Genomic DNA, 14447 nt, shown 5'->3' with positions numbered 1-14447 from the left:
GGAGCAAGACATAATAATAATCCCGTATCTGGACTATTTTTTAATAGCAACCAGCTCGGTTCAAAAACGCTGGGAACAGAGGGACAGAGTGATGGGCACTCTGCAAGGCCTGGGCTGGCTCCTGATTCTAAAAAATCAAGATCGGAGCCCAGCAGAGTACAGGAATTCTTGGGTCTAATATTGGACTCAAACATTCAAGAGTGCCGCCTCCCAGACCGCAAGAAGGAGAAAATCGCTCAAATTGTAACGAGCCATCCAAAATCCCTCCATGACATTAAGAAAAGCGATGTCACGACTAGGTTCTCTCTCCGCCTGCCTGCCAGCAGTCCAATGGGCTCAGTTACACACGAGAGATCTACAGTGGGATGTACTAGCCAACTAGTCTGCAGTAGGGGGACACCTAGAGGGTCGTATTACCCTAAATTCAAAAACTACTCATTCCCTAACCTGGTGGAAAAGCCAAGACAACCCTTCCAAAGGGATCCCCTGGGTAACAAAAATAACACACATAGCTACCACATATGCCAGTCCCATGGGGTGGGGAGCACACATGAACAACGAAGTGGCCCAGGGTACGTGGGGAGTTCAAGAATTAGAAGCCTCCTTGAACCAGTGAGAGCTCTTAGCAGTGGGCTACGCATTAGTACACTTCTTACCCCTGCTCCGGGGTCATCATGTCCGCATATTTCGGACAATCGAGTCACAATAGCATATATAAATCATCAGGGGGGAACCAGGTCCCGAGCCCTAATGGAAACATTCTCCAGAGTCCTCAAATTAGCAGAGGCAAACCTGCTATCTCTGTCACCACTACACATCCCGGGCACGGAGAATCAAAGGGCAGACTTTCTGAGTCGCTCCCAATTACGACAAGGGGAATGGGTCCTAAAGCGGTCCGTTTTTCGGCAGATTGTAAAAATGTGGGGTGACCCGGGCATAGATCTGTTTGCTGACTTCAGAAACAAAAAGTGGAAACTTTCTGCTCCATAGACCCCAGGGGGAATCCTCTAGCTCTGGACGCCTTCATACTCCCATGGACATGGGGCCTAACATATGCCTTTCCCCCGATCATGCTGATCCCAGCAGTGCTAAGAAAAGTCAGGGAGGATGGGGCAGGAATGATTTTAATAGCCCCCTTCTGGCCCAAAAGAACCTGGTTCTCCTGGCTAAGAATATTCTCTCTAACCGACCCATGGATCCTCCCAGATCTCCTGGACCTGCTATCGCAGGGGCCAGTGTTACACCCTCAGGCAGGGAGATTCCATTTAACAGCATGGAATTTGAGAGGGCACTGATGAGAGACAGAGGAATTTCAGAGAACCTGATAACTACACTACAAAAAAAAAAAAAAAAAAAATTCTTATCCACTTCGGGGGTAAAGGTTCAGGATGAGGTTCACATTGACAAAATCCTAGAATTTCTACAAAAGAGCCTAGAACAGGGTCTAGCGGTCAACACATTAAAGGTACAAGTAGCGGCCTTGGGCACCTTTATAACCATAATGTGGTAGGTAATCCCTGGGTGACAGATTACTAAGGCCGTATCCAGATCCAGGCCGATAGCTAATCAAAGATTACCATCATGGGAACTAAATCTTGTACTATCCACGCTAACAGGCCCTCCATTCGAACCTATTCACTCAGCATCCCTAAGAATCCTGTCGTTAAAAACAGTGCTTCTTTTGGCGCTAACATCAGCTCGCAGAGTGAGCGATATGCAAGCTTTATCAGTAGGGCCACCTTTTCACAAAGATTCTAGATGATAGGGTCATTTTAAAGCCTGACCTGGCATATCTACCCAAAGTGTCATCACACTTCTATAAGTCCCAAGAGGTAGTCCTTCCTTCGTTCTGCCCAAATCCTAAAAAGAAGGGAGAAGACAAATTCCACACCTTAGACGTGATGAGGTGCCTAGTGCAGTATTTAGAGGCCACCAAGAAATGTAGGAAGGAAGGCTCTCTCCTTGTGTGTTTTCAGGGACCTCGGAAGGGACTCAAAGCATCTAAGAGTACCCTGGCAAGGTGCATAAGGGATGCAATTGCCCTGGCATATTCATCCAGTGAAAATACCATTCCGGAAGGGTTGAGAGCCCATTCCACAGGAGTGATGGTGACCTCATGGGCTGAAAGATCTGAGGTATCAATAGAACAAATCTGTAAGGCGGCCACCTGGTCATCACCTTCGACCTTTTTTAGGCACTATAGATTAGATCTAGCCTCTACGTCTGACCTGACCTTTGGGAGTAGGGTCCTTCAGGCGGTGGTCCCTCCCTAAGCTACCAATCTCTGTAATTCTCTCCGTGGTGCTGTCATGGGTGAGAGAGAATAGCTTAGTTACTCACCGATAACTGTGTTTCTCGGAACCCATGACAGCACCCGCTTATTCCCCTCCCCTTCACGAGTGTGGTGGGCACGTTTTACTGTTAGTAGAGTGTTTCCGTTTAGACACGGTGCTTCTGATAATAAGCAATATTATAATGTTATGCATATATTTCTTTTGTCTAACTAACCTGGAGACCCTCTGATGCTCTGTAACCAACTGAAGGCGGAGGAGAGGTACCGCCCTTTTTTATCTGTAGGTTCCTGTCCCTGAAGGGCGGATCCCCTCTCTCCGTGGTGCTGTCATGGGTTCCGAGAAACACCGTTATCGGTGAGTAACTAAGCTATTCCAAGTGATCTGTAGCATCGCTTGGAGAACTGATTGACAGGTTGGTCACACTCGTCAAACAGTGTTTGACAAGTGTGACCAACTTTCACTATTGATGCTGCCTATGCAGCATCAGTAGTAAAATATATATATAAAAAAAATGTTCTCACCTTCCGGCGTCCCGCGCAGCCTTCCCGCCTCTCTCCACGCTCCCGGTCCCAGTAATCCTTTGCACGAATGAACGCGAGACGTCGCGCTCCTGCGAGATCGCGACGTCATCGCGGTCATTCTCGCAAAGGATTACTGGGACCGGGAGCGATGAGAGAGGCGGGAAGGCTGCCCTGGACGCCGGAAGGTGAGAATAACAATATTTTTTTTTATTTTAATTCTATTTTTTACAGGGATATGGTACCCAGAGCCTGGAGGAGAATCTCCCCTCCTCCAGACCGTGGGTACCATCCGCAAATGTTCTGCTTACTTTTTGCATGGTGGGCACAGCCACATGCGGAAAGTAAGCAGAACAATGCATTCCTATCTGGGCGGAATCGCCGTGATTCCGCTAAACTAATGAGCATGCTGCGTTTTTTACCGCGAAGTGATTCCGCCGCGGAAAAAAGGGCAGCATTAGCACAGCATTGCGGAATCCCATAGGATTGCATGGGATGCTTAGTCGCGTTTTCGCGGCGATATCGCGCGTTTAAAACCGCAGCGAAAACGTGAAAAAACCGACGTGTGAACGCAGCCTTAAAATTGCCTGGTCATTAAGTAGCAAATTGGCTGTCACTAAGGGGTTCATGCATCTACTAAAAAATAATCCAACAATATGAAAACAATGTGTTTAAAAAAAAAAAAATTGAATAAGCATTACTGGTGTTGAGATTTGAGGTTCATTCCTCATCACAAGCGATGCCAACAAAGTGTAGTCAAGGTACCAGATAATCCTAGCGGTATTGTAGGGGTGTTCAACAGGTGAATTAAAGGTTAACCCTAAAAATGAAAGCTTTTACCTTATACTGTGAAGTGGGGCCTTAAATCCTCAGATATTGCACCATCACACACAAATGTTTAGGTTGCATTTACATGCGCAGAGTTCCGCCCGTTAAATGAGTGTGATCGACACTATTCCCACTTGTTATTAAACCTCTTTACACAGGCTGACGAAAAATAATGGGTACGTCAATCGGTCCCCATGCATATCTGGTTATCAGCAGCACATCCCCTGTTTACACGAGGCGTTGTGCTGCTGAGAAAAATATCTGTTCCACCATAAACCATCCAATCATCTAATGAAGGATGGGCATCTTTCTTCGTTCGTTGGGCGATTGCTGACATATGACCTATGAATGCGCTGCCGATATTTATACATATTGATGCTACATGAATTGTACGTGAAACACACGTATACACATGGCATATACAGTGCCTACAAGTAGTATTCAACCCCCTGAAGTTTATTCAGAGGGTCATTTATTATTCAACCCCTCAAACCATCAGAATTCTGTTTGGTTCCTTTAAAGTATTAAGAAGTATTTCAGGCACAAAGAACAATGAGCTTCACATGTTTGGATTAATTATCTCTTTTTCCAGCCTTTTCTGACTATTTAAGACCCTCCCCAAACTTGTGAACAGCACTCATACATGGTCAACATGGGAAAGACAAAGGAGCATTCCAAGGCCATCAGAGACAAGATCGTGGAGGGTCACAAGGCTGGCAAGGGGTACAAAACCCTTTCCAAGGAGTTGGGCCTACCTCTCTCCACTGTTGGGAGCATCATCCGGAAGTGGAAGGCTTAAGGAACTACTGTTAGCCTTCTACGGCCTGGACAGCCTTTGAAAGTTTCCTCCCGTGCCGAGGCCAGGCTTGTCCGAAGAGTCAAGGCTAACCCAAGGACAACAAGGAAGGAGCTCCGGGAAGATCTCATGGCAGTGGGGACATTGGTTTCAGTCAATACCATAAGTAACGTACTCCACCGCAATGGTCTCCGTTCCAGACGAGCCCGTAAGGTACCTTTACTTTCAAAGCGTCATGTCAAGGTTCGTCTACAGTTTGCTCATGATCACTTGGAGGACTCTGAGACAGACTGGTTCAAGGTTCTCTGGTCTGATGAGACCAAGATCGAGATCTTTGGTGCCAACCACACACGTGACGTTTGGAGATTGGATGGCACTGCATACGACCCCAAGAATACCATCCCTACATTCAAGCATGGTGGTGGCAGCATCATGCTGTGGGGCTGTTTCTCAGCCAAGGGGCCTGGCCATCTGGTCCGCATCCATGGGAAGATGGATAGCACGGCCTACCTGGAGATTTTGGCCAAGAACCTCCGCTCCTCCATCAAGGATCTTAAGATGGGTCGTCATTTCATCTTTCAACAAGACAACGACCCAAAGCACACAGCCAAGAAAACCAAGGCCTGGTTCAAGAGGCAAAAAATCAAGGTGTTGGAGTGGCCTAGTCAGTCTCCTGACCTTAACCCAATTGAAAACTTGTGGAAGGAGCTCAAGATTAAAGTCCACATGAGACACCAAAAGAACCTAGATAACTTGGAGAAGATCTGCATGGAGGAGTGGGCCAAGATAACTCCAGAGACCTGTGCCGGCCTGATCAGGTCTTATAAAAGACGATTATTAGCTGTAATTGCAAACAAGGGTTATTCCACAAAATATTAAACCTAGGGGTTGAATAATAATTGACCCACACTTGTATGTTTAAAATTTATTAAAATTTAACTGAGCAACATAACTTTTTGGTTTGTAAGATTTATGCATCTGTTAATAAATCCTGCTCTTGTGAAGTTTGAAGGCTCTAACTTATTTGCATCTTATCAAACCTGCTAAATCTGCAGGGGGTTGAATACTACTTGTAGGCACTGTACATACACATGTCTCAAAAGTCCATGCGTTGTAGACACACGCACACCCACCCCCACACCATTGGGCTTTGTCATACAGGACGGGTCCTTCAGAGAGGGATGCTCTTATGACCATTTATACGCTGACCAAGAGATGAGGATTCTGAACACAGGACTCCTTATTAATCAAAGGGAACCTGTTACCAGTTTTGTCATGTGTCCACTAAAACCGTCATCTTAATCATTCCGTAAATGGCCAAACAACTACACTATATGCCCCAAAAACCTTTTGGCGTTGTTCTGGGCTGTGTTGGTCTCGTCCGATAGGTGTCCTTTCTGACTTTGATGTGGAAGATGCTTCCTGTGTCATCCACATAACCGGACAAAATCAGTCTCTCGAGCCTGCGCGCTTATGCACTTCCCTACTGTGGGTGTACTTATTTTACTGGAACGACCGGATTAAAATACATGGGAGAACTTTTTTTTGTAGAGTATATAAGGGTAGTCTGGGGGCTTTAAGACCATTTAATCAGTGCAGTACAGGCGTTGATTTGAGTACTTGACAGGTTCCCTTTAAGGGTAAGTTCACCCAGGACTTTTTTGCTGGTGTTTTTTTCAGCTTTCTTATGCTAATTTTCAGCTGCTTTTTCTATTACCAGCAAAGCCTGAGATTTCAGAAATCTCATTCACACACATTGTTTTTTTGTGTCATCAGGGTTTTGTGCTTTGCTGCATTTTTTGGACATAGAGCATGTCACTTTCAGTGTTTTTTCAGCGTTTTTCACCCATTGACTTGAATGGGTGTTGAAAAAAACGCACCTAAATCTGCGTTTTTGCTGCAGCTTCTTTCCTGCCAAGAAGATCAGGTTTTGCTGTAGAAAAAAAGCAACAAAAATGTCCTGTGTGAACTTACCCGAAAAGTGACCTAAAATGTTTAATAGCTTTTACAAACTGGAGTCAGTAAGAATGTTTTCATTGCATCATCTACGTAAATGGAATTTTTAACAAAACTTCTACATACTTCATACTAAAATCTATTTTACACAAAAATAAATTTGAATTAAGCACCATCCTGGTGTTCCGAAATCCCTGTGACAACACTTCCTGTGTTGTGGTGTTATGGGGTCACTATGGTGCTCAATGATAGAAATGTTGAATTTAACCCCTTAACGACCAAGCCATTTTGTAGGTTAAAGACCAGGCCTTAATTTTGAAATCGGACCACTGTCACTTTATGTGCTTATAACTCTGGAATGCTTCAACGGATCCCGCTGATTCTGACAATGTTTTTTCGTGACATATTGTACTTCATGTTAATGGTAAAATTTCTTGGATATGACTTGCGTTTATTTATGAAAAAAGCAGAAATATGGCGAAAATTTTTAAAGTTTTGCAATTTTCAAACTTTTAATTTTTATGCCCTTAAATCAGAGAGATATGTCATAAAAAATAGTTAATAAATAACATTTCCCACATGTCTACTTTACATCAGCACAATTTTGGAACCAAAATTTTTTTTGTTAGGACGTTATAGGGTTAAAATTTGACCAGCGATTTCTTATTTTTACAACAAAATTTACAAAACCATTTTTATTAGGTCCCACATCACATTTCAAGTCACTTTGCCTTAGTAAGGAAGCTTTATTCTTCGGGTCACTACGATTACAGCGATATCTCATTTATATCTTTTTTTTTTTTTTAATGTTTTGGTGTTTTTTACACAATAAAAACATTTATAGAAAAAAATAATTATTTTTGCATCACTTTATTCTGCGAGCTATAACATTTTTATTTTTCGTCTGATGATGCTGTATGGTGGCTCGTTTTTTGCGGGACAAGATGACGTTTTCAGCGGTACCATGTTTATATCCGTCTTTTTGATAGCGTGTTATTGCACTTTTTCCAAGCAGTATGATGATACCGCTTTGCAAAAGTAAAATGTGCTACTTTTTTTTTTTTTTTTTTTTTTTTTTTTATGGTGTTCACTGAAGGGGTCCCTGCCCCCCTTGCCGTGCCTCTCAGCTGTCATAGACAGCTGTCTGCACTGAACTGATACTGTGTGTTTACACACAGTAACAGTTCAAAGGCAGGACTGCAGAGTCCGTCATGGTGCTGAAAATTATCTCCTGCCATGACGGACTGTGCATGTCCATAGACAGTAAGGGGTTAAAGACTGATACAGTGGTGTCTGGTAACTGTTTACACATTTAGGGCATGTGCACACATTGAGTAAAATTTCTAAGCCATTTCTGCTTCTCTTGGTGGATGCATCTGTGTTTTTGCCTGATTTGTGTGAAGTCAGTGGTGAAAAACAAAAAACAAAGACGCATAGAGAAATAACATGCTGCAGATTATGTTCTGCACCAAATCTTCAAGTCAAAAATAAGTAATGTATGCATGATGCCCCACGTTTCTCTATCACTTTGCTGGTATCAGGATTGCTTAACAGACGCGAGACATGTAGCCATAGGACCTCTAACATATTTTTTCAAACATGCCAAAGACACTTGGTTGGCACACGAGCATGCTCGGAAATCTGCTGATCAGAATAAGTTCGCTCATCACTAGCAGGGGCACTAAATTCTCTGAAGATCCATCCACAGATAATCTACTACCAGGAGCCCATACATTTTAGGCATACTTCCCACCATTCTAGCTTCAGTCCTTCTGATTCCCTCAGATTGCAGAGCTTGGTGGTGACCTCATGGCCACATGATCGTGATGTCACCAAAAGTTCTCTCTGAAGCTCCTGTTGCAGATGCTGGGGCCCTGGGCAATTACCCAGTAGCCCTCTCCCAATGCTGGCCCTGACTTAATTATTTTCTGACCTGTGGCGTTTCAATATTGCCCCTTTTCTCTGAAGCATATTTGAAGACCTTGCATATAGTTACTATTTTGCTGGTGTCTTCTGTTAACATTTCCCACTCATAGGGACTTCACATGCTGATTTTCATGTAGTATGGGTTTTAACCCCTTGCCGACGTGCACTGTGTATATATACTGTATATATAGGGTGCCTCTTTCCAGTCACTGCGCTGCATCGCACAATGACAGTGTTAAGATGGCTGCTTCTTCTTACAGATGGAGTGATTTCGACGACACATTTCCTGATTAACACCTTTGGCGTTGATTGGCCTATAAGTATTGCTCAGCCAATCGCTGCCAAAGAGGTAAATCTAAAATATTGATCACCATTCTGCACACCATCTTTAGTTCAGAGATGGTGTGCAGAGTGGTTAATGCTAAAAGTTTTGTGTGTTGGTAGCATGTTGCCTAAGTCCAAGCCTCTGATTTCTCAGTTTTTGGTTTAAGTATAGCATTTAGTTTCAGCTTAGTATCTAGAATCCACTTTTTGTAGATTGTGAGCTATCTAAGGGTATGTGCACACGTTGCAGATTTGTTGGGTTGCCACATCGTTTTTTCCACACAGAAATGCTCCAAAAATGCAATGGATTACTTAAGTAATGTTAAAGGGAATCTGTCACCTGAAGTTGGCGGGCTATTTAAATGACCTGTCTCCAGTCCGATGGGAGGCGTTTTTTTTTCTTTTTCTTTTTTCTCCACCCCATCCGCGATCTTTTCCGGATTTAGAGTTCTCTTCCGCATGCGCAAAGCAATCTTGCCTCACGCACGTGCAGTATGCTTTGCCCAACTGCGGGCAAAGCCGAAAATCATTAGTGCATCGGCGCATGTGCAGTATGTCCCGGAAGTATTTTGCTGTGTTCCGGGACATAGTGCAATGGCGCTTGTGCAGTAATGATTGGACCAGAGACAGGTCATTTAAATAGCCTGCCAACTTCCGGTGACAGATTCCCTTTAATCAATGGCATTCCTGAATTGTTGTGCACATGCTGTGGAAATTTCCATCCTTACTTGCAGCATTTTATTTTCCGCAGCATGTCAGCTCTTTTTGTGGATATAGCATTTCTGCACCCATTGACTTCCATTGAGTCATTTGCTCCTCAAAGCACACAAGACAAAAGAAAAAAAATAATTTTAGGCAAAATTTGACTACCCATGACAAAATATGCAAACCATTTGGCCCAGCAAATGTTGAAAACTTAACACCCAAATGGATAAAACCATGTCAAACACAATTTTCATCCTTATAGCTGACAACCATTTGCTTCCAGTTTACTAAAATCACCAGGAAAATGGCATCACATCAACTAGATAGTATGTTAACTATTCTGATTTTTGTACAAAAGTGGGTAGTAAGAATCCAGATTGGAGAAAATATTTTGTCATGTGACCATGCATGTAGTAATCTACCATATGGTTAAACCTTGTGAAGAGCATTTTAGAGGAAAAAAGAAAAATTAGTAACGTCAGAATTGTTTGATTCATCTGCCTTCCCCACAAAATAAAAGGTGAACAAAAAGGTTTAAATGGCTCCATTGCCGAAAAATTAGTTATGCCTCTCAGAATGTTAACATAAAAACATGTTTTTTTATTAAAAATCTTTTTGACAAAAACACCAAAAATATATTTAACTCTTGGCTGTAATGTGAAAAAGTTTGCTGTGCCCTTTAGATGAAGACTGTAAGAACAAAACCCAGGAAACGGCAAAATGGCTATTTATTTCACTCTCCTCCCAAACTACTGTATATTGTGTTCTCTGCACTGCACAGCTTAGTGCCTGTTCACACTGAAATCTCCATCTGCTGAGAGTGTGAGAAAATGGCAAAAATTATATCCAAAAGAACAGAATCATTGGCTACCATGGTGGACAGGATCTCTGCCGCAGGTGGCCAGCTACATCATCTTGCTGAAAGTGGTGAACCTGGTTTATATAGTGAAATACTTGTGACTGCTTTCTTTTAATATAGCACTTGTATTGGCTTACTTTACTTAAATATTTGATTTTTCCAGTTCTCCAGTGTATTATAAATGTGTGTAAAGCAACAAGTGTCTACCGCGCTAATTTGTGACTTTCATGCCTGTTGGCAGTGTACTTTCATCTAATTGTGGAAGCCAGAACTTTTGCCTTCCCACGCTTTGCTTTTCAATATCCCCTTTTATTTTTATTGAAAACCACGAATACGTACTAATAAAGGTTATTGCATGTTTTTTACTGTTTTTTTTTTTTTTTTATCGATTTTAAGGACTTCACCAAGCAAGAAAGAGGATGCAACTAGTAAAGGAGATGAGAAAACTGATAAGGAAAATGAGAACAAGAGTGGAACGTCCGATCGCTCAAGAACTAACAGATCAGGTATGTTACCATGTGTTGGCTTAAGCCCCCGTTACACACTGCGATATCGCTAGCAATATCGCTGTAAAGTCACCGATTTTGTGACGTTGCAGCGATATTGCTAGCGATATCGCTGCATGTGATACTTACCTCCGACCGGCTCCCCCGCTGGTTATCGCTGATCGCGCGAGAAGCTCCTGGACCATTCCTCGTCGGTCACTTCCTGCGGCGCTTCCTGTGGTGTGGACGCGGGCGGGAGGACGCAGGATCGCCGCGTCTGACAGGTAAGTAGCGACCCCCGTCCCCAGCCATGTCGCTGGTGAGATCTGCCTGTGTGGCAGCTCACTAGCGACCACCTAGCGACGCACCAGCGATCCTGACCGCGTCATATCTCTGGTCGGGATCGCTGGTGCATCGCTAGGTGTAACGGTACCCTTAGGGTAAGTGCACACGTAGTTTTTAGGTTGAGCGGATTTTGATGAAAAATCTACAGGACAAAAGTCCTGCGGTTTATCTGCGGATTAGGCTGCAGTTTTGCCCTGCAGTTTCACACCTCATAATGGATAGGTGTGAAACCACAGCGAAATCCGCACAAAGAATTGATATGCTGCGGATTGTAACCCGCGGCAAAAACGTGAGGAAAAAAACGCAGCATGTGCACTGTGTTTTTTTTATTTCCATAGGAAATAAAGGTACTGTACAACGCAGCAGAATCTGCTGCGGACCCGCAGGGCCAAATCCGCTGCGGATCCGCAGCGTGTGCACATACCCTTATTACTGAAAGGTTGTCTGAAAGCATTCTGGACCAAAAATTGGGCATTATTATTTTAATATTTTTAACATATAACTGTATCGCCATTGCGGTATGGTGTTTTTATTTAAAAAAAAAAAGCAATGATGGTCTTTTATGGTGTGAATGAGTTGAAATGCGATTGTGCAGCCAGGCTCTGATTCATGTTACGTGTGGCGTGGCCAGTGTGTATTGCCCGACTGGTTCCCGTTAAGGCAGGTATGTACAACATTTTTTGTTCTAAGGACCACGTTGTAATACAGAACAAATCTGGGGGCCGCACTAACAATGAATGAGCTGTTTACTTTTATGGCATATCAAAAGTATTTACCATAGTTATTTGGTAGGTACAAATCCTACTGTTCCCTCCAGCAATCAGCACACTAAGGCTGTGTGCCCACGTAGCGATTTTTAAGCGTTTTTGCCGCGATTTTCGGCGCGAAAACGTTTAAAAATCGTGTACAGAACGCCCCCCCATGCATTCCTATGGCATTCCGCACATGCTGTGCTAATGCTGAGCTTTTTTCCGCGGTGGAATCGCATCGCGGAAAAAATCGCAGCATGCTCATTCTTTTGTGCGGAATCGCAAAGAATTGCCGCGATTCCGCACCCATAGGAATGCATGAGAATCGCTGACTTCCCGCATGTGGCTGTGCCCACCATGCGGGAAGTTAAGCGTCTCATGTGCGGTTGGTACCCACGGTGTGGAGGAGAGGAGACTGTCCTCCAGGCCCTGGGTACCATACCCCTGTAAAAAAAAGAATAAAAAATAAAAAATCGGGGTATATTTACCTTCCGCTGTCCCGCGCTGCATTCCCGGCCTAAGCGTTCCCAGTAATGCCTTGCGGCAAGGCCCTGTAATGACGTAGTCTCGCGTGACTAGCGGTCTTGCGAGATCGCTATAGCAACGCGAGACTACGTCATCACAGGTCTCGCAAGGCATTACTGGGAACGCTGTGGCCCGGGAATGCAGCGCGGGACGCCGGAAGGTAAATATACCCCGATTTTTTTATTTTTTTTTTAGCATTTTAACATCCTATCTCTTACTATTGAGGCCGCATAGGCGGCCTCAATAGTAAAAACCTGGTCACACTTGTCAAACACTATGTTTGACGAGTGTGACCAACCTGTCAATCACTTTCCAAGCGATGCTTCAAATCGCTTGGAAAGTGCTTGAATATCGCACGCGAAAATCGCGGTGAAATCGCGTGGAAAAAACCGAGCGATTTCTGGGAAGGAGTCCGGTTTTTAGTGAGCGTTTTAAAACGCTACGTGGGCACATAGCCTAAGGCTTTGTCCACAATGAGTTTTTAAAGCTGCATATTTTAACAGCTCCAGCAAAGTGGATGTAATTTATGGAAATCTCATGGTCGCTGTGCTTTTTCTTTTACTCAGCGTAAATTTATCAGTGGTGCGCATCGCAAATCAACAACACGCCAATTTCTCTTGCTAGTACGCTGATTTTTATGTGCAGATTTTCCTCAGACTTGCATTAGATGAGGAAAATCTGCAAGTAAAAAAAAAAAAATCAAATCCAGTACCAGGAAGTATCAAAACCAGATGCTTTATTTAAAACGTTAAATACCAACAAGATACAAGAACCACCGCTTCAAAAAAATGCAATAAAAATGGTTGTAAAAAATACAAGTAACCTAATTTATCTAACAGGTGCAGAAATACTAGAGAAATTCGGCAACCTCAAAAACTTGCCACAAATACTCATCATGGGAACATAGCCTCATGGTACATTCACCCATTTTTTTAATGAGGATTTAGGAATTGATTCAGCTCCTAAAAACATATCAAAGTGTCAAATGCTCTTTACATTTAAATGTGTGCGCATTACAGGAGTTTTTCCAGTGCTGCTATTTTCATGTTATTTTGAACATTTTCCAAAAAAACTAAAAAGTTGCAGTAAAATCCACTTCTGTCCCATATAAAAAAACATTGTGTCAATAGGTCCAGAAGAGGAAGAGGTGAAGAATCCACATAGCTCTCTGAGATCATGGAATTTTTGCTTATAGTTTGATTTACAACACATTGCTACATTCTGAAATGCCAAAGGGATTAACCCCTTAACGACTGCCGATATGCCTTTTAACGGCAGTTAAGGGGCCTTTTTCCTCAGTGACGCTTTTCAAGAGCGCTGAGAAATGAGGGCATATCGCCTCCCAGCATCGGAAAATCTTTAGGGTCTCTGCTACCAGGGGTTGCCTAGACATCAGAGAACATGATTCGGGTCAGTTTTTACCATCCCCAGTCAGTGTGCACAAAAAAAATCTGATTTCCTAATCATTTCTCTGTCCTCTGATATGATCTAGGGCAGGGTTCCCCAACTCCAGTCCTCAAGGCCCACCAACAGATCATGTTTTCAGGATTTCCATTGTATTGCACAGGTGATGCAATTATCACCTGAGCAATACTAAGGAAATCCTGAAAACATGATCTGTTGGTGGGCCTTGAGGACTGGAGTTGGGGGAACCTTGATCTAGTGTACCATAGGCAAGAGAAATGGGTTCCCCCGATCCTCTTCCCTTGTGCCTCTGCCATTCCTGGACCCTCCGGCACTGTCCCCCGGCTCCCCGCATCTTCCTGGCAAAAAATGGCTGGCGCAGTGCGCCTGCCGTGATCTGCCAGCCGGTACCCAGCAACAATAGGAGATTTTTAGTAAGTCAAACCTGCCTTTGTCACCCCTTAGGTAAAAATAATAAAAAAAAAAAAAAAAAAAATGTTGCCATTCTTTGTAGTTAGGTTTGGGGCTAGGGTTGGGAATGGGGTTCGGGTTGGGAATGGCGTTAGTTACGGTTGGGATTAGGGTTAGGAGTAAGACTGTTAGGGTTGGAGTTAGAATTGGGGGCTTCCACTGTAGGTCCATCAGGGGGTCTCTAAACGCGACATGGCAATTGCCATTGATTTCAGCCAATTTTGCATTCAAAAAGTCAAACAGTGCTCCCTCCCTTCTGAGC

General features: G+C 43.5%; 1 protein-coding gene across 6 annotated transcripts in view; it reads left to right on the top strand.

Moving 5' to 3' along the window:
* Positions 1 to 14447, top strand: part of LOC141048054 (scaffold attachment factor B2-like) — a 350882-nt gene that overhangs the window by 150892 nt on the left and 185543 nt on the right. For all 6 annotated transcript variants that reach the window (XM_073543402.1, XM_073543397.1, XM_073543398.1 and 3 more), the window contains exon 10: positions 10603 to 10712. In XM_073543402.1, coding sequence (XP_073399503.1) covers positions 10603 to 10712 — 110 coding nt within the window. The remainder of the gene's footprint in view (positions 1 to 10602; positions 10713 to 14447) is intronic.

The sequence above is a fragment of the Dendrobates tinctorius genome, unplaced genomic scaffold (genome assembly GCF_039654945.1).
Source record: "Dendrobates tinctorius isolate UK_male_01 unplaced genomic scaffold, ASM3965494v1 ptg000132l, whole genome shotgun sequence".
Classification (NCBI taxonomy): domain Eukaryota; kingdom Metazoa; phylum Chordata; class Amphibia; order Anura; family Dendrobatidae; genus Dendrobates; species Dendrobates tinctorius.
Note: the sequence above shows the minus strand (reverse complement) of the source record. Positions and strands in the feature narration are given on the sequence as shown.